The sequence below is a fragment of the Pempheris klunzingeri genome, chromosome 2, assembly GCF_042242105.1.
Source record: "Pempheris klunzingeri isolate RE-2024b chromosome 2, fPemKlu1.hap1, whole genome shotgun sequence".
Taxonomy (NCBI): Eukaryota; Metazoa; Chordata; class Actinopteri; order Acropomatiformes; family Pempheridae; genus Pempheris; species Pempheris klunzingeri.
The window spans coordinates 31203847-31228511 of NC_092013.1; the positions used below are offsets into that span (position 1 = coordinate 31203847).

The following is a 24665-nucleotide window of genomic DNA, read 5'->3' on the forward strand; positions in this document are numbered from 1 at the left end:
CTGCTGGAGACGTTTGGTCCGTTTGGCCCCGCGGAGAGGACTGAGACAGGACGGAGGAAACAACTTCACCTAGAGAGAGAGAGAGAGAGAGTGTGTGTGTGTGTGTGTGTGTGTGTGTGTGTGTGTGAGAGAGAGAGAGAGAGACAGGCAGGAGAGTGGAGCTGGACTTAAGGAGAAATGACCAGCTCTGGTTTGAAGCTTCCTTCACACAGGCTGGACTCCTCTCAGTCCAGAACCCTGGCCTGCTTCCACATCTCCATGTGTTGGCTTCTGACAGTAGCTCAGTGCTCACAGAGACTTAACTTGGCTCCCTTGGCAGCACTTTTTTAGTGTTTCACTCACTGAAGGTGACTCTGAGGAGGGCTGAACCCCTCTGATGGTCCTGACCCCAGCTCTGCTCTTTACTCTTTGTCTTCCTCTAAATTAGCTGAAGAGCTCTGAGGTGTTTGATAGATGACGCGTCAGGACGGTTGATTTGACCGTCTAGCCGAGTGAAGTTTCGCAGTGTCAGTGAACTTAAGCGCTCTGTTGTCATCTGTTGCAGGTGCAGTCGACCCTGAGGAACCATGTCGGACAAAATGTCCAGTTTCCTCCACATCGGGGACATTTGCTCCCTGTATGCAGAGGGCTCCACCAGTGGATTTATCAGCACTTTGGGGTAAGTCCCCACCTGCCATACCTCATGGTTCCAGGTGAGCTCTGTGGGTGGATGGAGCTTCATGCCCCCCCGGGCTGCTGAGCACACCCACTGACCGATGGGGCATGGATGGATCTAGGCTTCACCCACGTGTTCCTCTCCATTTAGGTTGAATTGTAAGTGATCTGATGTGAATGAAATCTGGTGGCCTCCTAATCTGTGAGTGAAACAGGGAAACCATTTTCAGAACTTGTTTCCAGTAGCTGATGTGTGCTCAGAGAGACAGAAGGGATTTAATGTTTAAAGTGGAGAGGGAGTGGAGGATGACAGAACACCTTTCTATCTCTGAACAGGTTTGTCCTCAGCAGCTGTCTGGACCAAACCGTCTTCCCTCTCAAGCTCACTCCTCACTGTGTAATAGGTGGAACCCATGTGCTCTACTGTAATCATTTAACAATGACTGTCGTAGTTCCATCTGGTGCGTTTTAGAAGTTAGAAAGTCATATTTAAGACATCTGCCAGCTCTGTATCCAGCAGATGTCAGGTCCTAGTTGACAGGAGAAGCAGATGAAGCGTTTGTACAGACACATGCTTCACGTGTGGTCAGCTGATCAAAGGGAAGACCGGCTGCAGTCAGATGTCTGGTTTCCCTTCAATCTGATGCCTTTGCCTTAAGTCTTGTGAGAAGTGTCGGATCCTGAAGGAGCAGAGGCTCTGCTTTGTGTCCTGATGCTCAGCTGCTACTGTGGTCGCCTCTCCTGCTGAGCATCGTTCACTGAAGCACTTGACATCTTCCCTCCTCCCTAATTGTAGGCAACTAGAGTCTCATTATCTGCAAATTTAGCAAATCTTGATGAGCAGAGAAACAACAGAGGGCTGACGGAGGCAGATGCAGTCTTGATGTAAGTGTCCCTGTGTGTCTGACGGCGTATCTGCCATGTCGGGCTCCGAAGCCATCTCTTTCCTCTTCCCCCTCTATTTCCTAGCTCAGGATGTTTGGCAGAATAGGCCTAGCGTATGCGCTCTTCTCGTGTGTCGAGGTGCTGAAATCTTCCTCGTGTGCCTCGTCACCTCCAGCCGTGCATAGTCCTCCTGATCCTCCTCCAAACTGTCCCCTCTCACCGTGCAGTGCTCTGCGTCACCCACCATGGCAACAAGTGTGTGCACAGCTTTGAACACTGCCAACCATGACAGAGCTCATTTGTCAAGTTTGTCATCTCATATTGTCATGCCCAGTAACGCTCCCCCCCCATTGGAGAATGTGCCTATAAATAGACCGTGACCCCTGAGAGACGCCGGTGACCATCTGGACCTCTGCTGCCCCAGAGAGCATGTGCCCAGTGTCCTGATGCTAGACACATGGGTTCCAGGCATGATGCCGTATCCCAGAATTCACCAGGAGGTTTCTTCTTGACCTTGGATACAGATGCCCCCTGAATCTGCTGTTCTTTTTGGACCCTAACACAACAGTGCATCAGAGATGAAGGCTGTTGGTTTCTTTAGAGGAGACTGCCCCTCCCACCCTGTGCTTCCCTCCTCCATTCTCACAGTGCTCCGACGGTGGGGCCGCTGTGTGCTGCATGAGCTATAAAAAGATGAAGCTGAGTGGACGGCAGCAGCGTCCTACTGAAGGCTTGTGTTTGTGCTGATCTACTATGTGTTGGCATTCCCAGGTGTCCCCGCAGTGTGATGGTGCTGTCGTCACAAAAGTCTTTCTCCAACACATCAGTCTATCATGTGGACAAACATGGTACATTACATTTGCTAAGAAACAGTCTGCCCTCGTTCTTGTTAACAGGTCCTATGATGGTTCAGAAGGCTCTAATAATACTCAATATGTTCATGTCAGGTAGGAGGAAACCTGTTGGCCTTGTTATATTCACTTTTAAACGTAGTCTCTTAGTTTGGAGGACGTTTTCTGTCAGTGGGTAGAAGGTTTCCACAGTTCAGACTGCCTGATGGGAGAGACAGGAGCATCCCTGCGTCTCCTCTGCAATGTTTATTGTCAGTACAGGTGATACTGTATGTCTTAATCCTGCTGTTTGTGGTTAAATGCTCTCTACAGCTTGCCCAGCAGACTGGATACAGCAGGAAGAATAAGGTTAGAACTACCTTGGCCCTCTTTCTTTCAACATGCCCGGTGGACATTTATTGTCCACAAACAAAAGTTAGATTTCCACTGCTGACTCGCTGTGTCAGTGCTGATGTTTCAGCAGAACAGTGTGAAACCATGACGGGACTGTGGGGCGTCTCACCCATGTACACGTGCCAAACAAATCGTGTACCATCTCCATAACGCAACTAATGGTCAAAATGTCCACAGCGTGTCAAACCTGCTAAGTCGGGTAGAAAGAGCCCTGGAACTTCTAAATGGAATGCAGCCATGAATGAATGACCTTATGAAACGATGACTTGTCAAAATGCTGTGAGGAAGGCTTAGTGAGCACGGTGCACGCCCTCTGGGACGCTGTGGTAATGACACATATGTTGTAATGGTGTCTGTCTGGTATCTGTTGGCCATGTTGCTTCGAGCAAAACTATTCAAGAGGAATGTGGTAGAAGGTCGATACTTAACTTACATTACTTGGATGATTGTACTCTCCATGAATGTGTTTCTATCGGCTGAATGTGTCCCCTCATTGGCATCATGATATCAGTTAGTTCATGTGTGGAGAATGAAAGCTTTAGAAGGTGACTCATCATACTGTCGGCTGTGTCCTCAGGCTTGTGGACGACCGCTGTGTGGTACAACCAGACACCGGCGACCTCAACAACCCACCCAAGAAATTCAGAGGTAAGGCCTCAACATCACAGGTGCCTCTCTTCATGATTCTCTTCATTGATGACTGCAGTAAAAGTCAGTAAGCTGAAATGTTATTGTCACATTGGTAGCTTTACTTTTCAGCAGTTTGGTTTTAAGTTCTAGTTTTATGTCCGTACATTGTTATTCCTTCTCTGACGTGGTCGTTGGCGTTCTGTCAGACAATGTCAGCTGTTGTGTAGAAGTTTGAGAAGCACGTCTGGAGCATTTGATTGGCTAAAATTAAAAAGTGCTTTGCGAGGTACGAGATAAGAAATGACAGCCCCAGAAAAGTGTCCTGATTTTATTGTTTCGAAGCCTAATCGCCAAACATCAGTTTTTCGAGCTGTTAGATCTTTACTGAGACGTCAGAGCAGACTTAGTGCTTGTGCTGCCCAGAAGGCTCTTCTGTCTTGAGAACCGCTTGAACTCTTTGAGGTGTTTTCCCCTCGCAGCATGTTTTTTACTTTCTGAAGTGACTTTTGCTTCATCCTGCTTAAAGATCTTAAACCACATGTCCATGCTCTTACCCTATTCTTCCACCATAACGTGCCTCACTGTGTTAAAATCTGGAGGCTGTGCAGGAAGCTGTGCTCCTGAAACCATGTTGACATGGTTGTATTGGCATATGACCTGGCTGGACGCATCTATTAGACTTGGAAGTGTAGAGCCATGACTGAAAGGATCCAGAAAACCTTCGGTACGCTACTTAACCAGCTGCTGTCTGTCTGACACGAGACAGGACGGAGACATGAACATGTAACCTGTACTGTCACTATGGCGAACTCGTCGCCATCAGTTGCAACAGAAACAGGCGATCAACTGACCAGGTGATGACGGACAAAGCTAGCCACTTTCTATGGACATGGTGGTTCTCAGTGAGCCATAGGCTGTATTGATTTGTCCTGACAGTCTGTCAGGCTGTGCCTTGTTCGTATGATTTAGTGGTTCCAGTGATTATTCACTGCTGGATGGGTCACAGCAGGTGCAGAGTATGACTGGTCATCAGAAGCAGGATTATTACACATGGATTTTTCCTAGAAATGACACAACACCACAGTGTGGCCTGCTGGAGCTCAATCACAGTGTGTTCACTCACGGAGAAAACAACATCATTTTCAACCACGGAAAGTAAGAAGTGTTTCTTCGTTCAGTCAAATTGATGATCTGCCTCCACAGAATTTGCTTTCTGATCACATGCCACACATTTTCACATCACAATCACATTTTTACTAAGGCAACACATTAAATCAAGAGCACAGAGAAGGTGAAACTGTGGAGCACTGAGAGGTGAATTTAACTTAAACTAGATACTCAGGACCAGACATCTATCAGGAACTGCTCTGCCGCCAACACTGAAGCTTAACTGACTCACTGGACTGTATTTTGTGTGTGTGTGATACTATTTGTGTGTCTTAATACACAGCCAATAAAAACACCATCCTGATGTGAAGCATTGACAGAGGGCAGCTTTCTTTCCTCTCATTGATTTAAGTGACGGACGCGTGTGTAGATTTTATTTTCTGTCTGATAAAATGAAGATATAGATTCATTATTCAGCCAGTGTCGTACACCTTCACCTTTGTGGTCCTTCACTGTCTGGATGACTGTTCCCCTATAGAAATGTAAAGTAATTGTGCAGTTTTTGGACTGATGCACCTGTGTTCCAGTGTTCAGACACAGATGATTTGGCCTTGTGAACCTCTGTCTGCAGCCTCTCATTGCTTTGGAAACCGCTAACTGATTTGACCAGTTCATAGTAGAACGATGCAGCACCGATCAGCAGAGGAGCTGCCAGCAGTAAGAGGTCTGGACACTGGATGAACAGCTGATGTACTAACTGAGTGTTATGGCTCCGCCTTTCCATTTGGGGATACAAAGAAACAACTTCATGTGTCCACTTCCAACTGAACTATTCAAATCATATTCAAAGCTGTGGTTCACCACCATAAAACAGCAGTAAGGGCACAGTAACCTGGACTAAACTCTGTGTGCTGTTATCACCTTGAGGTCATCACATGACCATGCAGAAGTAAAAGTAGACCTTGTGTGACACATCTACCTTGTCAGATGCATTAAATATTCTGGCACGTTTGGAAAGATACACTTAAATTACTGGTCATCTCTGAGTTAAGTCGATGTTTAAAATATTATACTGTGGGGATGTGTTAACTCTAGCACAGGTTCGGGTGTAGTTCGCTCCCTCTTTAAGAAGCAGAAGCAAAGTGCACCAGGACTAAATCCTAATGTCCCTGTTGAGTATTAATAGCACACTTTAGCTGTTTAAAAAGTCAGTATTCGTTACACAGCGTTTTAAACCTACTTCTTTCTCTCTAAATCTAAATAAATGGTATGATAAAGTGACAGAGCTATCGTGTTGGCCTTGGTAATGTATATTTTCACTTGTGTATCAGGATGTGTATGTTCTGTTTGTGTGAGCAGACTGATATCTATGAGGCCTCTTATTGTGCTAGCTTTGTGCAAAAGGATGTCAATTTTAATCACATTATTTCACTAATAATCGATCAGTCATTCAAAGGTCATTGAATACAAGATTGGAGCTGTTTTCCCAGATACGAAGTGGCTCCAGTGACAGCAGTAACCAGGATATTGATTGTTTCTGGATGTTGTTCTGATGCAAAACTCACAGCCTGACATCCAAACCTGGTCAAATAAAACCAAGTGGCTACATCCCACTCAGGGCAGGAAATGAAATGGACTTTGAATTAAACTGGATGTGCGAGTCGTACCGTAAATGGACACAAGAACATTACGTTATGCCATTTTATGTTTTAGATTAAATGAGGCTAAATTGTGGCATCCGTCAGATTTACTGCTTCGGCTTCTGCTCTACTGTCACATCATTACTCAACAAATGGCCAACCAAAATGAGACACATTGATACCCAGTGAGTAGAAAAGCAGACTGAGATGCGCTGCTGTCCACACAGTGGAATAAATACTTTTTAACAATGGGAGTTGTATGGAAGTTGATAACATTTTACAAGAAGGGAAACGGTCAGTAAATTACAACAGGTGACGGCTAGCTAACACACAAGGCCTCTCTGGAGTTTCAAAGCAGTTTCAGTTGAGATCTGTTGAAGTGTGACGGACAAACTTTAAAGTTCACGTTGTGTAACCACAGCTCTCTGAGGTGGACGAGAGGCTCATTTATTATATTGTGTGAAACCTCTGAAAAGTCAAAACAGACAGGTGGAACTAATACCATTAATGATGGCTGCGTCCCATTTAGTTTCCGCAGTCCTGCCCGAGTGTGTGTGTGTGTGTGTGTGTGTCTGACAATGAAGGGGATGGGGCCACCACATCAGTAATATTATTAGATCCACATGTGCTCTGTTCCCACATTAGCCAGAGTGACGCATGCTAAAGTTAAGCTCTTATATTCACTATGTGTGCAGCACTCGCCAACACCTGTTGGACAGGTGGGCAGAGGAGCGGAGCATTTAGAGTTTTAGAAACCTCGGCTGTGTGCCAGAGTGCTCCCTTGTTCACTCATTCACTACTCCATAAATAATAAAGCTGTCATCACTGATTGGGATGAGCCAGGCCTTTATCATTAGTTAAAGACAACATATTGTGGGATTGTGAGCAGAGATCAGCGTTCCTACCACGGATGAACTACATGTTTCCCTGCTGCATAGCAGCATCAGGTTCTTTTCTTGGTGACTGTGTCAATATTTCACCTCAGTTGTGCATCATGTAGTTTTGGTTTTTATTTGTCTCCTGGTTTGATAGTGTGAGCCTTGAGGGGAGTTGAACAAGTACATGAATGAACCTTCTCTATTTCTCTCAGCACTCATTAGCTTTGTGCTGTAAAGGGACCCTCTACATTAGACCTCCCTCCCCTTCAAGTCCACGTACTTCCCAGTGTATTTCCTTCTCTTCTTGACGCTCTCTTAACCCAGCTGCTGATCCCTGGCAGAGTGATGTTCTCCCAGTGCCCCACTTTCTGCCTCAGTCTGTGGCCTCCTCTCTTTCTGTCCCTCCACCTCCTCTGATGTCTAAGCCCTGGAGACTACTGTGACGACCACATTTCTGCTACAGACGCTATTTTTACCCTGGTTATATCTCATCAGGTCCCCTGTTCAGGTTATCAGGGAGCTACAGTAGATGCGCATGTAGACGGTGACCTCTAGTCAGTGTTTTTTCTTCCACTCTATGCAGAGGAAGCAGGACTACACAACAAGGACACGTTTACATATTTCAGACTTTCTGGCAGATACTGTTTAAATATTTTATATATATATATATATATATATATATAATATAAATAATTGCTGGACAGCTGAGTGAGTAAACGAGGCAGATTAAATGTCTTGACTTGTTAATGTCTTGTCTCCATTGTTAAGATGTGTGAGATGAGGTGTGACGTTCATACTGACTGTGGGTGAGACTTCGGCTGTAAATGAGGTGACCCAGTAGCCGGTTAACCCACAAAGTGTTGTTCAGATGACCAACTTCATCAAAGATGTTTCCACCTTTAATATTCTTTGGCCTGAAGGGAGCGGCAGCGTGGAGCTGACAGAGGGCTGGAAATGAAACATGGATGTGCTCCGTAAACCTCAGTGCCACATCTCTATTAGGGTCTGATATTTACAACACGTACAAGTGCACATGTTCGTCCGGTTTGAATCGAGGGGAAGAAGTTACCACAAACATTTGGATTTATTCTCTGCAACAAATTTCATCCAACGCAGCCAGTATTTGTCGAGACAAACGACCAACATCGTCTCGTAAGGCCTGCTGCAGGCAGGGCAAAATAGTTAGAACAGTTTGAACTTGTCATATTGATTTGATATTGCACAAAGCAAACCTTGTAGAAGCTCAGGAGAGGGTGTCCAGCACCCCTGGAGCAGACATGTGTATGACTGTAAAACAAGCTCAGGAGTGAATGCGGACCCCTCTAGGCTTGTTTCTATCACATGGGATTTATTATTTGTGCACGACCCAAACTGAAGCACACTTACTGTAAATTCACCCTCCCTTTAGTGCCATAGGTATGCTGTGAATACTGAAGTGTTACGGTGGAGTGCTGTGAAGGTAAATGTGATGATGTGGGAGTCTATTGCCCTGTTACTAATTTTATTGGTGGACCAGTTTCCTGAAAGGTTGCCATTGCGGTTGGCCCTTTTTGAGTTTGACCTCTTAAAGGTGAGGTCAGGCAGACTGGTAAACTAAGACCTAATTGATGAGGTCTGGCTCTGAGGTTTCTCCTCTCGTCTCCTTTCCACAGACTGCCTCTTCAGACTGTGTCCTATGAACAGATACTCGGCACAGAAGCAGTTCTGGAAGGCAGCAAAACCCGGAGGCAACAGCACCACTGACACAGTCCTCCTCAACAAGCTCCATGTGAGTGTCCTCCTCACCTTCATTTGACTTTTAGCACGATGAATGTAATGGACGAGTGTGTTAGACAGTTAAACCTACAGTCTTGTGTTGGTGTGAAATGAGTGTGTAACATCATTGTTTCCAGAGGTGGTATTTGTCAAACATGACTGCTGTCTGATAACTGGCCGTTTCTGCAATTATTTCTGCTCCCTGCTCTGTGTCTTAGCATGCCGCCGACCTGGAGAAGAAACAGAATGAGTCTGAAAACCGCAAACTGCTGGGAACAGTCATCCAGTATGGAAATGTCATTCAGGTGTGTTCAGGAGCCTCGAGATGAGGTGCAGCAGTGTGTCCGACACTATGCACTTGATAAACTGACTCTTTAATTGGAGACGAGTTTTGAATAATTGCTACAGCATAAAGGTGTGCTGTTGAAGTCCCGTATCTTGCTGTGCTCTTTGCCCAGGAATGGTTTGCACAAACAGACATGAGGTCGCCTCAAAGTAGAATGGTCAGACAGCAGGACGGCAGCACCAGCAAGGACATCCTGCAGACAGGCACTGTAGGATGTCCTAGTTGAAGGTGATCTGTCATTCCAGGAATAAAGTGAGCCCCAGTTCATTCCTGGCGTACCATAGGAAATGATTCCAAAGGTAGATCAGATGGTGTAACATTATATTGAGTGTACATGGTGTAAGAACCAGTCGGTCTGAAGTGACTCACACACTGGACCTCATGAGGCTTTGATGCAAAATGCACCTCTATCACGCTGTAAGATTAAGGCTAGTTATGTTGACTGTGGGCCCCAAAAACATGCAGAGCTTATATGATTCCGTTCTAATGGGTTATACATTATTTTTGGCAGGTCTGGGAACTGCTGGTTAAAAGGGTGAAGCACCAGAGATCATGAGAAGCATTTAAGATAAGGAAGATATTTCAAGTACCTCAGTATCATGGAGAAGAAATAAAGACCCCAGCAGCTGTGGAGATGCATATTTTTAGTTCCCGTTGGGTCCAGTTGTGCCAGACGTTTTTCCATTTTTGTTTGTGTCATTCTTTCCGCTGTCTGCATGATGTCCCTGACAGCAGCCATGTGTAACCATGTAACTCCGTCTGCTTTTTCGCCAACAGTTACTGCACTTGAAAAGCAATAAATACCTGACAGTGAACAAGCGCCTACCTGCACTGCTGGAGAAGAATGCCATGAGAGTGACTCTGGACTCGGCGGGAAACGAGGGGTCCTGGTTCTACATCCAGCCCTTCTACAAGCTGCGATCCCTGGGAGACAGTGTGGGTAGAGCGGGGTGTGGGACTCAACTTAATTATGTTCAGCGGCAGATTATTAATAATCAAGGATTATTTTTAGACTTTTCATAGAATTCGAAAACAGAAGTCAAGTTTTATAAGACAGCAAGTAAAAATAGAAAACAATTAGCTCAACCAGAGCTCCAGTTCTGATTGCAGCTCCTTTTGTTTCATTCGCTCGACTTTCCGAGCATGGCGACCTGCTGACAAAATGATAGTTATCTGTGCTTAAAGATAAGGATAGGATGTATTCTCAGTGTCCACAGAATATTCTGCAGTTTGTTTGGGACAGAACCGAGAAGATGCTTGAGTGTGAATGATTTTTATTTCCTGCCCAACAAGGTAACGTGAGAGAGAGACGACCTCTCCAAACGTTTTCCGTTATCTGCACCGCCCATTCGTTGTATTTGGGGAAACACCAGTGATGTTTCAGCTCTGTGAATGTTCTCTTCCAGGCTTCTGAGATAATATTTCAACTCCAAAGGCTTTACAATGAAGGCCATGTTTGTAACAACAAAAACAATTAATGATAAATGAACGACATGATATTTATTGAATACCTCATAATCTCTGTGGCTCCAGAGGAGGCTGCAGGAAATGTGCTAAACTGCCTCACATGACGCAACTTGAATTGAGCTTTTTAATGATTTAATAACAAGGAGCGAGCAGTGTGCAAGGGCCGGTGCCCACCTCCAGTCCTTTGGCTTGGTCCAGGGCAGTCAATAATTACATTGGTTATCATTGGCTCACATGGCCATTAATCAATGAGGCCACTGCTCTGAAACAAAGAAGAAGCCAGTGAAAGATGTTTAGTTTCAGAAAGTCCACAACGCCCTCTAGTGCTTGTCTGGAGGCTAACATGACCCAATATATGGGATCTTTCATAGCTCTGTGTTCACCATGAGAGCAAAGGGAACTGCACTGGCGAAGATTGATGGCTACTATCTTGGGATGTGACATACTTAAAGATTGGAATTTAAATGGAGTGGCCCTCAGAGCAGCAGTGTTTCATCTGGATATTTCCAGTGCCCTTCACCAACTTTGCCCGTTTTTAAAGATGTCAGTTGAACAGGACACTATCTAGTTGATATTGCGCTGTGGAATGGCTTCTTGATTCCTTTTGAATTCATTGAATTTATCGAAGCCAAATTCTAGTTGAGTGCAGTGTGTATTTATGTTGGTCCCGCAGGTGGTGATTGGAGATAAAGTGGTCCTGAACCCAGTGAATGCAGGACAGCCTCTACATGCCAGCAGCCACCAGCTCGTTGACAACCCAGGATGTAACGAGGTACATGAACACATTACATTAGGGGCTGAAAAAGGCCGGTGGTAAAGTGACAAACTCCTGATGAAACGACCTGCTCCAACCTTTGGATTCCTCTGGTTTCTCCTCTGCCTTTCAGGTTAATTCTGTGAACTGCAACACAAGCTGGAAAGTTGTTTTGTTCATGAAATGGAGTGACAACAAGGAAACGATACTCAAAGGGGTGAGGGCCTCATCTTTTTTCTGTCATCATCTTCTTCTTAATGAGCAGACAGCAACACTGAAAACACAATGTGACACAGACGCTAAAAACTACAATAAAACAGTGATGTGTTTGAAAAGTGCAGCTTTATGAGTTAAACACCACATCTGCCTTTTGTGTGTGTGTGTTTGTTCATATGTGTGTGTGTGACAGGGGGATGTGGTGCGGTTGTTCCACGCGGAGCAGGAGAAGTTCCTCACCTGTGACGACCACAGGAAGAAGCAATATGTTTTTCTGAGAACGACGGGCCGGCAATCTGCCACTTCTGCTACCAGCAGCAAAGCACTGTGGGAAGTGGAGGTGAGCTCACGTTGTCAGATCCGAGCTGATTCACTTTTTGGTGTCTGTCTTTGTGCTTGTATTAATGAGATGACTACATGGTGGGTCTTTAAAGAAGTAACCTTGGAAGAGCGAGAGATGACCTTGTCCTTGTTACTTTACTGCAACAGAACAATCACAGATAAGACAAGATGACAGAAATAAAGCAGCTTTCAAGCTGTTTGACAAACGTCTCTCTGTCTTCTCTTCGTGTGTCTCACCATCACCAGGTGGTTCACCATGACCCCTGTCGGGGAGGTGCCGGCTACTGGAACAGCCTGTTTAGGTTTAAACACTTGGCCACAGGCTGCTACCTGGCTGCTGAGATGGGTGAGGTGGGTACCATCTTCTCTACCATTGTATCCCTGAGACTTCTGAACCTGCTGCCTCTCCCACCAGCAGTATGAGAAGTAGCAGGAGCGAATCCAGTTTTAATCCGCAGAGCCCTGTGAGGGTGTTCACCTGGAGCTCTGTGCTGTAGACATCCATCCAGGTGAAATGAGTGATGCTGAGGAGGATATCTGACATGCATCTGTGTTTCCCAGGTGAATCCAGACTTTGAGGAGGAGAGCGCTGAGCAGCGGTCCTCGGTGAGGCTTCATCTCTTCTCTGAGTGCTTAGCAGCGTCACAGTGTTTCTCCCTCTGCTGTTGATCTAATGTGTCCAATTCTGTGCTGGATCTTTGCTTTCTGCTCTAGGTGGTGGACTTTACACCCTTTAATTTCCAGGTACTGTCATATTATCTTTGCTTGGGGTGTCATGTCTGCACACTCATCATGCTGCCTCTGCTGCTGTTCTGTCCAGTTTCTGTTTGGCAGCCGTAATCATCAGTAACTCTTTATTTAGGCTGTGTGTGCCCTCATGTCAGTAGCAGTAGATTACCACAGGGTGTCAGCATGCCCTCATTTCAGCTGATGTATGGCTCACTGAAAATCGCTACTAGGGGGCAGTGCTGCACAGACCATACTGGCCCGCAGAGGGATGGTGTGTGTACCTGTGGTGATGACTGAAGTGGAGTCACTAGTGTGACTCATAGGTTCAGGTGAAACCATGCATGCATATCTACAGCTCCTCATCAGGGCTGTGTGTCTAAATTTGCACGGTATCACTGGTGTTTGTGTATTTTGTGATGGTGATTTCAGGTTGGGTCCAGGTCTTCGTTCCTCTCACTGCTTCTCTGTCTCCGGCTCTAGTTGGATGCAGATAACGAAGCTTTACGAGGTCGTCTGCGAGCTCCACAGGAGAAAATCATGTACACGTTGGTGCCGGTTCCTGACGGCATGGACATATCCTCCATCTTTGAGCTGGACCCTACTACCCTGAGAGGCGGGGACTCCATGGTGCCAAGGTATATTATACAAGTGAACCCACACACCAAACATTCAGTCTTCTCCTGCCATAGATTAACTTAAAGTTAACAGTCACGTACCACAGAGGTAAACTGTGACTTCAGGACATCTAAGGATACAAACAGTGACAATCTTCACTCCTCCTCCTGCAGCCATAGAGTGAGGAAGATGTTGGTTTTTTTATGTTATAAAAACATGCTAATCATCAGCACCATCAATCAATCTATCAATCAATCAATCAGTCTTTATTTATATAGCGCCAATTCATAACAGCGTTATCTCAAGACGCTTTCCATAAAGAGCAGGTCTAGACCAAACTCTTTAATTAAAGAGAGACCCAAAGATTCAGGAATTCAACATGAAGGATTCAAGAACCCCCACATGAGCAGCATCAGAGTACAAACTGAGGCAGCTGAGGTGCGATACTAATGGATCAGACGCAGACAGTGTCAGAAACCCTTGAGGGGAAATGTTTTTCTGGCATTTCTATGGAGGAAATCATACCAGGGATGTTGGGAAATGTGTGTGTGTGTGTGTGTGTGTGTGCGTGTGTGTGTGTGTGTGGGGGGGGTGCATGGAATGACAGATATCTCCACAGTACGCTGTCTAAGCAGACAGACAAGCGTGACGACAACAAATCAAACAGTGGCAGTAAACATGTGACTCAGACAGAGAGTCGAGGGGGGGTTGGAACATTATCAGGATGCAGTATTTGTTTGGTTTTCTAGCTGTGAATGAAGGAACCTTTTTGTTCTGGAAGGTCTGTTGTGTCTCCACTCAGCTGTTTGTCCTGCTCACTTGTTGACTTGACGTTGAAATGACAGCAGGGGAAGACACTGTTAGGAAGAGTGTTTGCTCATACTACTTCATGATTTATGATTGTCTTTGTTCCTGCAGGGTTTAAAAGTGAATTACTTCTGAGGGTTTTCATTGGCTACATGTTTGGCTCCTCTGCAGACGTCCTGTGTGTAGTCCACTCTGTGCGGCTTACAGATAGACTTGTGCTTTTGGTTGGTTTGGATGGTTTCATGCCAGCCAAGGTGGTTGTTGGGCTGAGAGCAGGTGTGGGAGGTGGGCACAAGAGGGGAAAACACTACGTTTCAAAATGCCCTGTAACACACCCGTCATGTGTCTGAGCTAAGGCCTCACACTCAAACACATCATCAGGCAGATAAATGTTTATCAGGAGACCTGCTCTTTTCTTCCAGGTTTGCTGGAAAGGACCTATTCTGAAATCTGTTTGATGTAGCAAATTATTTGACAGCAGTTGTAGAATCAGCTGAGTTAGTCTGAAAATGAAGGAATATTTCATGACTTTACATGGATGAAAGCAGACTGTTTGACTGTACACCTGTTTTGTTCCTTTGTTCTTGTTGTGTGAGAGAGAATGATTAACTCTAAAATACAATAGTTACCCCACCACCACACATCAGATAAAAACAGAAGCTCTTCACCTCATGTCAAAGCCTCCAATGTGTCATATCGTGTGTCGGTGTGTGTCGACATGCTGCAGGCTAGTACTGCTAGCACCTCCTATTCCTACCTGAAATAAGCTGTCCCTCAAACTTCAGCCGTTAATGGCTGGGAGAACTGGTACACACAGACAAGCCTGTTAGCTGTAGGAGGCGTTTGCATATTGCCTGCCAAGAATACAGCTACAGTCTGAGACACACACACACACACACACACACACACACACAGATACAGACACAGACACACACACACAGATACAGACACAGACACACATGTAGCAGGAATGACAGACGAAGTTGGCCCTGACTTTCCTGTGCGTGAAGTTTTAGAGCTGAATGGAGGAGAGCTGGCTCACACTTGTGGAAGTTGGTTACCTCTGAGAATACTTCAGTATTCACTGACTGACCTCTTTATTAGCTGCACCTGTCTAATGCAATGTGCATTTTTGTTGGGGCTGTTTCACAGAGCTGTGGGTTTCTGATCATTCATCATTATTTCAGACCTCAGAAAATGGTGCTGGACTGTTGCACTGTGTTATCACATTCTGCCCCCTCACGTGTGTAAATGGGTTATTCATCATGTTCTAGTTGTAGTACCTCTGTAGTGAATCCAGCAAATCAGTTGGTCAGTGGTGAGTCTGTTTGAACCACTAGGGGGAGACAGACATCATCGTGTCTTGTGGTCTCCAGAAACATGGCCCATCTTGTCAAGACTTGCGGCAGCTGCTGGCTTTAGAGACACAAACAAACGGTCAGATATCTCGTGTGCTTGGCCGATATTTTCCCCCAATGGTGACTCTAGAGGAGAGCTTGGAGTGTGTCTAAATGAAAAGAGTTCATTTAGAGCATGACTGTGGTGCACAGTGGAGGTAGAGGTAGCTGTTTAAATGGACCTCTAAATTCATCTACTGATCAGATCCTCGTAAACTTATAACTGGTGAGATTTCCAAAGCACCAAGGTGACACCTTGTGCTGTAGCTCCATTGATTTATTTTTTATAGACTCAGACAGTTTCCTCTATTTCTTTCAGGAGTTCCTATGTGAGGCTGAGACACTTGTGCACCAACACATGGGTTCACAGCACCAACAACCCCATTGACAAAGAGGAGGAGAAACCTGTGATGTTACGGGTGAGTAACCGTTGGTGAGGCCAAGATGTAAGATTGCTGAGGTTTTTCTGAATAGACTGACTACAAACAATTGGTGTTTTCCAGATTGGAACATCAGCAGTAAAAGAAGACAAGGAAGCTTTTGCCATTGTACCAGTGCCTCCAGCTGAAGTGCGTGATTTAGATTTTGCCAATGATGCAAGTAAAGTGTTAGCATCTATCGCTGGCAAACTTGAAAAGGGCACCATTACACAAAATGAAAGAAGGTATGTGAGCGACTAAATGCTACATTTCTGTGTTGTGTGTGTTGTCTTACTGTGAAGGCTCGTAAATATCTGATGGAAGGAAACTCGGTTGGCACTGGGAGAAAGCGGCCTGAAATGTCTTACTGTTGATGTTCAGGTTTGTGACCAAGCTCCTGGAAGACCTGGTCTTCTTTGTAGTGGACATCCCGAACAGTGGGCAGGACGTTCTGGAGATCATGGTCAACAAGCCCAACAGAGAAAGACAGAAACTCATGAGAGAGCAGAACATCCTGAAGCAGGTCGGTCTTAAACCTCAGACACTGTAAGTGCACTGATTTAAAGTGTATGATTCAGGACATTTTTGGGTATTAAAGGTCTTTGTCTCCATTTCAGATATTCAAACTTCTCCAAGCTCCTTTCACAGACAGTGGTGATGGTCCCATGCTGCGACTGGAGGAGCTGGGAGACCAGCGCCACGCTCCGTTCAGACATATTTGCAGGCTTTGCTACAGAGTCTTACGCCACTCCCAGCAGGATTACAGGAAGAACCAGGTAAGTGGACACAGCAACTCCACTGCAAGCCCTGATTATGGTGTCTGGGGTCTTTTCTTTGCTGTAATCATCCCCCGATTCTTCTCTTTATAGGAATACATAGCCAAACAATTCCGCTTCATGCAGAAGCAGATAGGATATGATGTGCTGGCAGAAGATACAATTACAGCTCTGCTCCATAACAACCGGAAGCTGCTGGAGAAACACATCACAGCTGCAGAGATAGACACATTTGTCACTCTGGTGAGGAAGAACCGGGAGCCCAGGTGAGGCTCACAGGGATTCTGGCACATATCATAACTGGGATAGAAGGAGCGGCTGTTGTCAGTTTGGGTCAGATTTGTTTGTAGAGGCGCTGCTCTGGAATGCAAATCTATGCAAATGTTGAAATGTAGCAGAGCAACATGAGTGAAGGTGCTCGCCTGTGACCGTGGCATTGCAGGTAATTTGCTGATAGTGTGAAGTGCCGTTAATTATATGTGAATCAGGCAGATCCAGATGTTTGGACAAAGGACACCCTCACAGTCTGAACTGTTGTAGTGCTGAGTACTTCCTGTACTTCCTAGCGTACGCCTGTAATATAATCTGTTATTGACGACTCCTATGTCTTATCTCCTCCAATCCCTGAAAAAATGCAAACGATGTGAAGAACTGAATGTATTATAATCCGTACCCAGGTTTCTGGACTACCTGTCAGATCTTTGTGTGTCAATGCACAAGTCCATCCCTGTGACACAGGAGCTCATCTGTAACGCAGTACTGGACCCCTCCAACGCCGACATCCTCATCGAAACCAAGTTAGCTTCTCACTTCTCTGAATTATTATTGAGCGTTGTTGCACAAGTAAAATGAGCAATTAGAAATAATATTTATGCTGTTCACCAGGCTGGTACTGTCGAGGTTTGAGATTGAGACCACGCCAAATGGAGAGAGTCCAGTGGAGGCGGAGGACGAAGAGGAGGTCTGGCTGTTCTGGAAAGACAACTGTAAGGAGATTCGGAGTAAGAGCATCCGGGAGTTAGCCCAGGATGCAAAGGAGGGCCAGAAGGAGGACCAGGATGTGGTCAGCTACTACAGGTGAGCGACCTTTGATTATATGCATTTGAAGACACTGTAGTATAGTGCTGTAGAACCACATCAGAGTGACTTCAATATTAATCTGAAGGGAGTGTTGGTCACAGTGAGGTGACATCCACGACCACGTCTGAATTTCAACATGACGCATCATTTTGAAATGGTGTTCTATGCCTTCATTGGGAAACATTTTGGAACACCACACAGACACAAAGCAATATTCAAGGACAACAGTCCAAAGCATGTGTAAAAAACAAAAACAATGTTTTTTCCTCCCAGGTGCCAGCTGAACCTCTTTGCCCGGATGTGTCTCGACCGTCAGTACCTGGCCATCAACAAGATCTCTGGTCAGCTGGACGTGGATTTGATCCTGCGCTGCATGTCTGATGAGGATCTGCCGTTTGACTTGCGGGCATCTTTCTGTCGCCTTATGTTGCACATGCATGTGGACCGTGACCCTCAGGAGCAGGTCACCCCTGTCAAATATGCCCGCCTTTGGTCTGAGATCCCCTCTAAGATCGCTATAGATGAGTGAGTGTGTCTCATAAATGCTTTGACTTGTTCTAGCATCCCAAAGCCACCACAGCATCTTAGATGTTATTCGGCTCTAATTATCTAGCTACGACAACGATGGAACCACCAGAGATGAGATCAAGGAGCGATTCTGCCTCACCATGGATTTTGTGGAGAACTACTTGAGAGAGGTGGTGTCCCAGAACATTCCCTTCTCTGACAAGGAGAAAAACAAGCTCACCTTTGAGGTAACGCCTCCCTGTGGATGGTACAAACACACGAGAAGTCACATCGGATTCATTTTTCAGTCATGCTTTTGAATCTTCTCGTCCGTAGGTCGTGAACCTGGCAAGGAACCTCATATACTTCGGTTTCTACAACTTCAGCGACCTGCTTCGACTGACGAAGATCTTACTGAATATTTTAGACTGCGTCCATGTCAGCACCATTTACCCCATCAATAAGATGGAAAAGGGAGAGGAGAGCAAAGGTAAACGTCCAGCTCCTTCAGCTCAGCTCGCCTTACTGCACGTCACTGAGGAGTGGTTTGCTCACTATACAAAGGCAGGCCAGAATGTCATAAGTCTCTTCAGCAGGCAATTTCTTTCTTTTGCAGGAACAGGACTGTCTTTATTTCATTAGGAATCTCTTATTTTGGCAGCTATGTAGAGATACAGTACCTGTACCGACACAGTGACAGCTAAATCTTCATAGTTGCGTATTAAAGAGCAAAATGACCAGAACCTCCAGAGCTGTGTGCTACTTTTGGTCTGTCTCCACATGTCCCGTAGCTGGCAGTAACGTGATGAAGTCCATTCACGGAGTCGGGGAGCTGATGACCCAGGTAGTGCTGCGAGGAGGCGGCTTGTTGCCTGCCACACCGACTCATCAGCCAGAAGGAGACGTGGTAAAAACACAGACTGAACCAGAGAGAGAAGACATCATGGTCATGGACACGAAGCTCAAGGTCATTGAGATTCTACAGGTGGGGCTTCAGGAAACAGCTTCCTATGGGATGGTCAACACTTTTATATTTTTTCTTTGTATTGTAATCTGATCATCTTTTCCTTCAGTTCATCCTGAATGTACGGCTTGACTACAGGATCTCCTGCCTGCTCTGTATTTTCAAACGGGAGTTTGATGAGAACAATCCACAAGCAGACAACCAAGCTTCCAGTCAGAACGGTTCCAATAACATCCCCGGTCAGATGCCAGGTATGATGCCACAGCCACTTTAATCGGCCTGGGAAATGAGCCATCGTTAACAATATCAGTTTCACCTGTGCTTTCCCTGCTTCATCCTTATTTACCATTTTGTCACATAAAAATGTTAAAATTGGTTTCTTTGAAATACATTTTCTTTCTTTTTTTTTTAATTACTTCAGGAAATCTTGACTTTGAGAACATTGAGGAGCAGGCCGAGGGTATTTTTGGGGGAAGGTAATCCATAGTTTGCTTGTCTTTCCCAAGCTATTTTGCAGCAAGGTAGAGCTTATGTAACTTGAGTTGCAATGACCCTTTAGTGAGGAGAACACTCCACTGGACCTGGATGACCACGGTGGTCGTACCTTCCTAAGGGTCCTGCTACACCTGACTATGCATGATTACCCTCCCCTCGTGTCTGGAGCGCTTCACCTGCTGTTTAGACATTTCAGCCAGAGACAGGAGGTCCTCATGGCCTTCAAACAGGTAGGCCTCACACCTGTTTAATGCTCAGTTTTGATATCTGACCTGACCCACATCTGGGCTCACAGGCACAAAACTAATAATGAAGAAATGTGTGGAAGTTTGCAAATCTACACTCTTCACCTACACTTAGGTCCAGCTGCTGGTGACCAGCCAGGACGTGGATAACTACAAGCAGATCAAGTCTGATCTGGACCAGCTGCGCTCTATCGTGGAGAAGTCTGAGCTGTGGGTTTATAAGAGGCAAGGAGAAGACGGGATGGACGGAGATGGACCGTCAGAGTCTGACAACAAGAAAAAGGTATGAGAACATGAAACATCTCTTGAAGATGGAAAGTTTTCATTATAGATGTATAGTAATGCTATGAGGCTTAAAGACTTCCTCTCCGCATTGCTGTTTTACAGGGAGACTCGCTGTCTTCAGACAAGAAGACGACAGAAAGCACCAGCAGTTACAACTACAGGGTTGTAAAAGAGGTGTGCTCATCTGTGTTTTAGCTTCGCGATCCCATGTTTGGCATTTGTTGCCTGTAATTAAAACCCTGTCCTGCTGTGTGTGTGTTCAGATCCTGCTGCGTCTCAGCAAGTTGTGTGTCCAGGAGGGAAGCTCGGGGAAGAAGAGTAAGAAGCAGCAACAGAGGCTGCTGAGGAACATGGGCGCTCACAGTGTGGTGCTGGAGCTCCTACAGATCCCCTATGAGAAGGTGCAGCACTGCCACTGAAAATTGTATCACATGCAATACAATTCAGAGGCGCTAAAGCTCTGCAGAGCTTTTTACCCAGTTCCTCATTAATGGAATGTAAATCACAAGGCTCTGCGTTGGCTGCTTTAGGGTGAAGATGTCCGAATGCAGGAGATCATGAAACTGGCTCACGAGTTCCTGCAGAACTTCTGCGCAGGGAACCAGCAGAATCAGGCTCTTCTCCACAAGCACATCAACTTGTTTCTCAACCCCGGGGTGCGCAGTACAGCCATCTCATAGTTCACTTTCCAAAATACTCTTTTCATGATATTCACATGTGAAATCCACACACACCATAATCTACCGTAATTCCTTTGTCTTTGTCCCCTCTTTTTCCAACTGTCTCAGATCCTAGAGGCAGTCACCATGCAGCACATCTTCATGAATAACTTCCAGCTGTGCAGTGAGATCAACGAGCGAGTGGTTCAGCACTTTGTCCACTGTACCGAGACTCATGGACGACATGTCCAATATCTCAAGTTCTTGCAGACCATTGTGAAGGCCGAGAACAAGTTCATCAAGAAGTGTCAGGACATTGTGATGGCTGAGGTCAGTTCTCCCATCTCAATAATAGACCAAAGAGAGGGAGTAATGCTAGTGATTTCCACTGACCATACTAATGGCAATATGAGATTCTAGGGTGGTAACTAACAACTAATTACTCTCTGCTTGGACTCTCCTCCCATTCAGCTTGTGAACTCAGGCGAGGACGTCCTGGTCTTCTACAACGATCGTGCCTCCTTTCAGACCCTAGTCCAGATGATGCGTTCAGAGCGGGACCGCATGGATGAAAACAGCCCTCTAATGTACCACATCCACCTGGTGGAACTGTTGGCTGTCTGCACTGAGGGCAAGAACGTCTACACTGAGATCAAGTGCAACTCCCTGCTTCCACTAGATGATATCGTCCGGGTGGTCACCCATGAAGACTGTATCCCTGAGGTATGAACTCTGCACTTGTTTCCCTTTTTTTCAGCTGGAATGTGTCTTATCTAGTATTCAGTCTTTGTACACTGAAACAAACTGATAATAATTAATGTCAGTGTGTGTGAGTGAGAGAGATTCCGATCTTTTATGTGGTACAGTACTATTCAACAGTGAACCATGGTGTTTGTTCTTCCCGAGTAAAACTTGATCAAACAGGAAAGTACCCAAAATATATAAAAAACACAAAACCTGTGACACCAGCTGAATATTGTACATCCACACCACAGCGTACCTGTTTACATAGAAGTCAAAGGGCGAATCCTCATCAGACACCTCACAGAAACAGGCCACATTTTCATCAAGAAATATTGATAAGTGCACTGTTCTGGAGTGCAGCTAGTCATCTCGTATCATAAAGTGTGGTGTACGGCTTCCAGACCATTACAGATTCACTCTTGTCAACTCAGAACCACAACAAATGCTTCAAGTTGCATTTTTTGGTCAAAGATGATACTTGGTACACTCTGTACTCTGTTTGGCAATGAAATTGATGGTTGTCTTGTGATGGCAGATGTCTCCTGTCCCTCTACACGTCAACATTATTAGAAAACAGAAACCACAAGGCCACAGGAACTAGTCACATGGATTCTGTAGAGAGCAAAGTTTCAGTCTCCTGTAGTGGACTCTCCAGGCAGACCAAAGGCTAAGAAGAGCATGAATGTGCAGCCAAATGCCTACATGTGCTTGTCTTCCTTCATGCTGTTGATTTAGCATGGATCAAAGTTACTGAGAGCACTTCCACCTGTTACCTTTAGGACCCCTGTGATGCTGTAAACACAGGGTGTCTTAACCTTGTTGTAAAACTGTGTCAGTAAACCTGTTTATCAAACACACACAAAAAAGCCTAGATGGCGGTGAAGATAAACAGACACATGGATTTGTTCATAGGGTATTGTGTGCAGATTAATAACATACCTGATATGTTCTGATCCATTAAAGTTACAGATGTTCACAAACAGACCAAACTCCTCTGTGGACGTCAGTTTCTGAGCTACAAAGGCCACAAAGTGTCCTGAACAGAAGAGCTGAGGCTGTTTTCAGCCTTTGGTCTGTGATGTCGGACTGAAGCAGGTGATGATGACCTGCAGCTCAGAGGAGCGAGGAGTCCGATGTCAGTGACGGGACTAAATGGGGAATAAAACAGGTTTTGACCACGGAGGTTGTTGAACTTTGAGGCAGAAAGGTGCTTCTGCCTGTCAGACATGATAAAAGACAAATAAATGAGGCCTTGTTTAAACTAGCAGACAAGGCTGAATGTAAAGAGTCATGTAAAGAATGACACAGGACGTGCACCTCTCAATTCTGTGATGTCCCATTTGTTGTCTGGCCCTGTGTCAGGTGTGTATGTGTACAGACCAGTGGGCTCAGGGAGATATTTTGTGTCCGTGGATCTCCAGTCCATCCTGACAAATGGGCCTTTATTAAGTTTGTTTGTTTGGATCCTAACAGGTGAAGATAGCCTACATCAACTTTCTGAACCACTGCTATGTCGACACTGAGGTGGAGATGAAGGAGATTTATACGTCCAACCACATGTGGAAGCTCTTCGAGAACTTCCTGGTGGACATCTGCAGGGTAAGCTGCACTGTGTCTGACATCTCAGAGTGGTTGTTATCAGACAGTGTCGTCAGCTGCTTCACATTATGTCATGGCTTTGTCTGATCATGCCAACACAGCATGCAGTGAGCATATGTTACCTGTTGCCCACATACAGGAAGTGTGATCCAGTGGCTGTGCGTCATGCTAACATCTTTTCTGTCCTTGTCTAGGTGTGCAACAACACCAGTGACAGGAAGCATGCGGATACCACACTGGAGCGTTATGTAACCGAGACGGTCATGAGCATTGTCACGTGTTTCTTTAGCTCTCCGTTCTCTGACCAGAGCACCAGCCTGCAGGTAATCTGGATTGTGGACGACAGCATCTGAAACATGTATTACAGGCTGTGTTGCACTTGACACTTAAAGTTTAAACAAATCATGAAAATGTTCCGATTGAGTGTTTTGCAGAACCCTGCTCACATATAGTGTGTGTGTGTATGTACACATCTGCTGTATATATAAATATATATATACATATATGTATATTTGTGTTCTATACGATCTGATTCGTTCTTCTGCATAGATGGCGTGCCGTGTGTATGTAAGTACACACACACACACTCTCACTCTGTTGTTCCCAGATATGTGGGTGTGGTGCACGAGGTTTTCCTGGAACACCGTACTCGTGGTCACTCCTGCCGCCCACTTCTTCCCCAGTAAACCATGACCAGTAGCCTCATAGACTGCAGAGCCCTCGTTCAGTAACCGTGTGCTGTGGTGTTACGTCCAGATGCCCACTTGACACCCCGTTTCCCTGTCATGTGGAGTTGTTTTGGTCCAATTTGGTGCCAGTGGAAATAGCTGGTTGGTTTTTGTAAGCTTTTGCACATTGTGACAAGTGTGCATGCTGAGGTTTACCACTATGACATCACAACCCTCTTTCTCTTGCAACAGGCCGCCATTTTTGGAAAGATAACTGAGGTATTTATTGTCCTCTAAGGCTGTATGCAGCTCATAGATTGCTCTTTGGCCGTGGTGGTAGAAATGAGTGGTTGGTGTGACGTGTTGGGACTGACCTGCTGGACCTAAAGCTGTAGACACGTCGGCCATCAGTGTTTTAGCCCCCCACACTGACATGTGTAGCACATATTCGGCCAGGACTTCCACCTAGTCACTATGGAACACCATAGTTGGTGATTAAATTCTCTCTCACGGTGGTTCTCCTCTGTCTGTCCTTTACAGTCTGTGTTTTCCTTTTGTTCTTTCCTCTCTCTCAGTACGTCTTCCTCATCATTTGCTCTCTCTGTCTTCCAGACTCGTCAGCCAGTATTCGTTCAGCTGCTTCAGGGAGTGTTCAGGGTGTACCACTGTAATTGGCTGAACCCTGTTCAGAAGGCCTCGGTGGAGGCTTGCATTAAAGTGCTTTCAGACGTTGGTAAGTAACTGGGCGGCCACCAGGC

At 45.6% G+C, this 24665-nt stretch overlaps 1 protein-coding gene across 1 annotated transcript in view; it reads left to right on the forward strand.

Moving 5' to 3' along the window:
- Window positions 1-566: 566 nt before the first annotated feature.
- itpr1b (inositol 1,4,5-trisphosphate receptor, type 1b) overlaps window positions 567-24665 on the forward strand; it is a 75573-nt gene continuing 51474 nt past the window's right edge. The window contains exons 1-33 of the mRNA XM_070840588.1: window positions 567-658; window positions 3361-3431; window positions 8691-8806; window positions 9012-9098; window positions 9917-10075; window positions 11280-11378; window positions 11494-11577; window positions 11770-11916; window positions 12165-12293; window positions 13128-13282; window positions 15786-15885; window positions 15970-16130; window positions 16267-16408; window positions 16503-16661; window positions 16755-16927; window positions 17339-17492; window positions 17605-17738; window positions 18015-18266; window positions 18355-18496; window positions 18585-18732; window positions 19040-19233; window positions 19322-19433; window positions 19634-19688; window positions 19772-19937; window positions 20068-20235; window positions 20340-20411; window positions 20501-20638; window positions 20768-20893; window positions 21026-21226; window positions 21368-21619; window positions 23114-23239; window positions 23434-23562; window positions 24520-24640. Coding sequence (XP_070696689.1) covers window positions 567-658; window positions 3361-3431; window positions 8691-8806; window positions 9012-9098; window positions 9917-10075; window positions 11280-11378; window positions 11494-11577; window positions 11770-11916; window positions 12165-12293; window positions 13128-13282; window positions 15786-15885; window positions 15970-16130; window positions 16267-16408; window positions 16503-16661; window positions 16755-16927; window positions 17339-17492; window positions 17605-17738; window positions 18015-18266; window positions 18355-18496; window positions 18585-18732; window positions 19040-19233; window positions 19322-19433; window positions 19634-19688; window positions 19772-19937; window positions 20068-20235; window positions 20340-20411; window positions 20501-20638; window positions 20768-20893; window positions 21026-21226; window positions 21368-21619; window positions 23114-23239; window positions 23434-23562; window positions 24520-24640 — 4564 coding nt within the window. The remainder of the gene's footprint in view (window positions 659-3360; window positions 3432-8690; window positions 8807-9011; window positions 9099-9916; window positions 10076-11279; window positions 11379-11493; window positions 11578-11769; window positions 11917-12164; window positions 12294-13127; window positions 13283-15785; window positions 15886-15969; window positions 16131-16266; window positions 16409-16502; window positions 16662-16754; window positions 16928-17338; window positions 17493-17604; window positions 17739-18014; window positions 18267-18354; window positions 18497-18584; window positions 18733-19039; window positions 19234-19321; window positions 19434-19633; window positions 19689-19771; window positions 19938-20067; window positions 20236-20339; window positions 20412-20500; window positions 20639-20767; window positions 20894-21025; window positions 21227-21367; window positions 21620-23113; window positions 23240-23433; window positions 23563-24519; window positions 24641-24665) is intronic.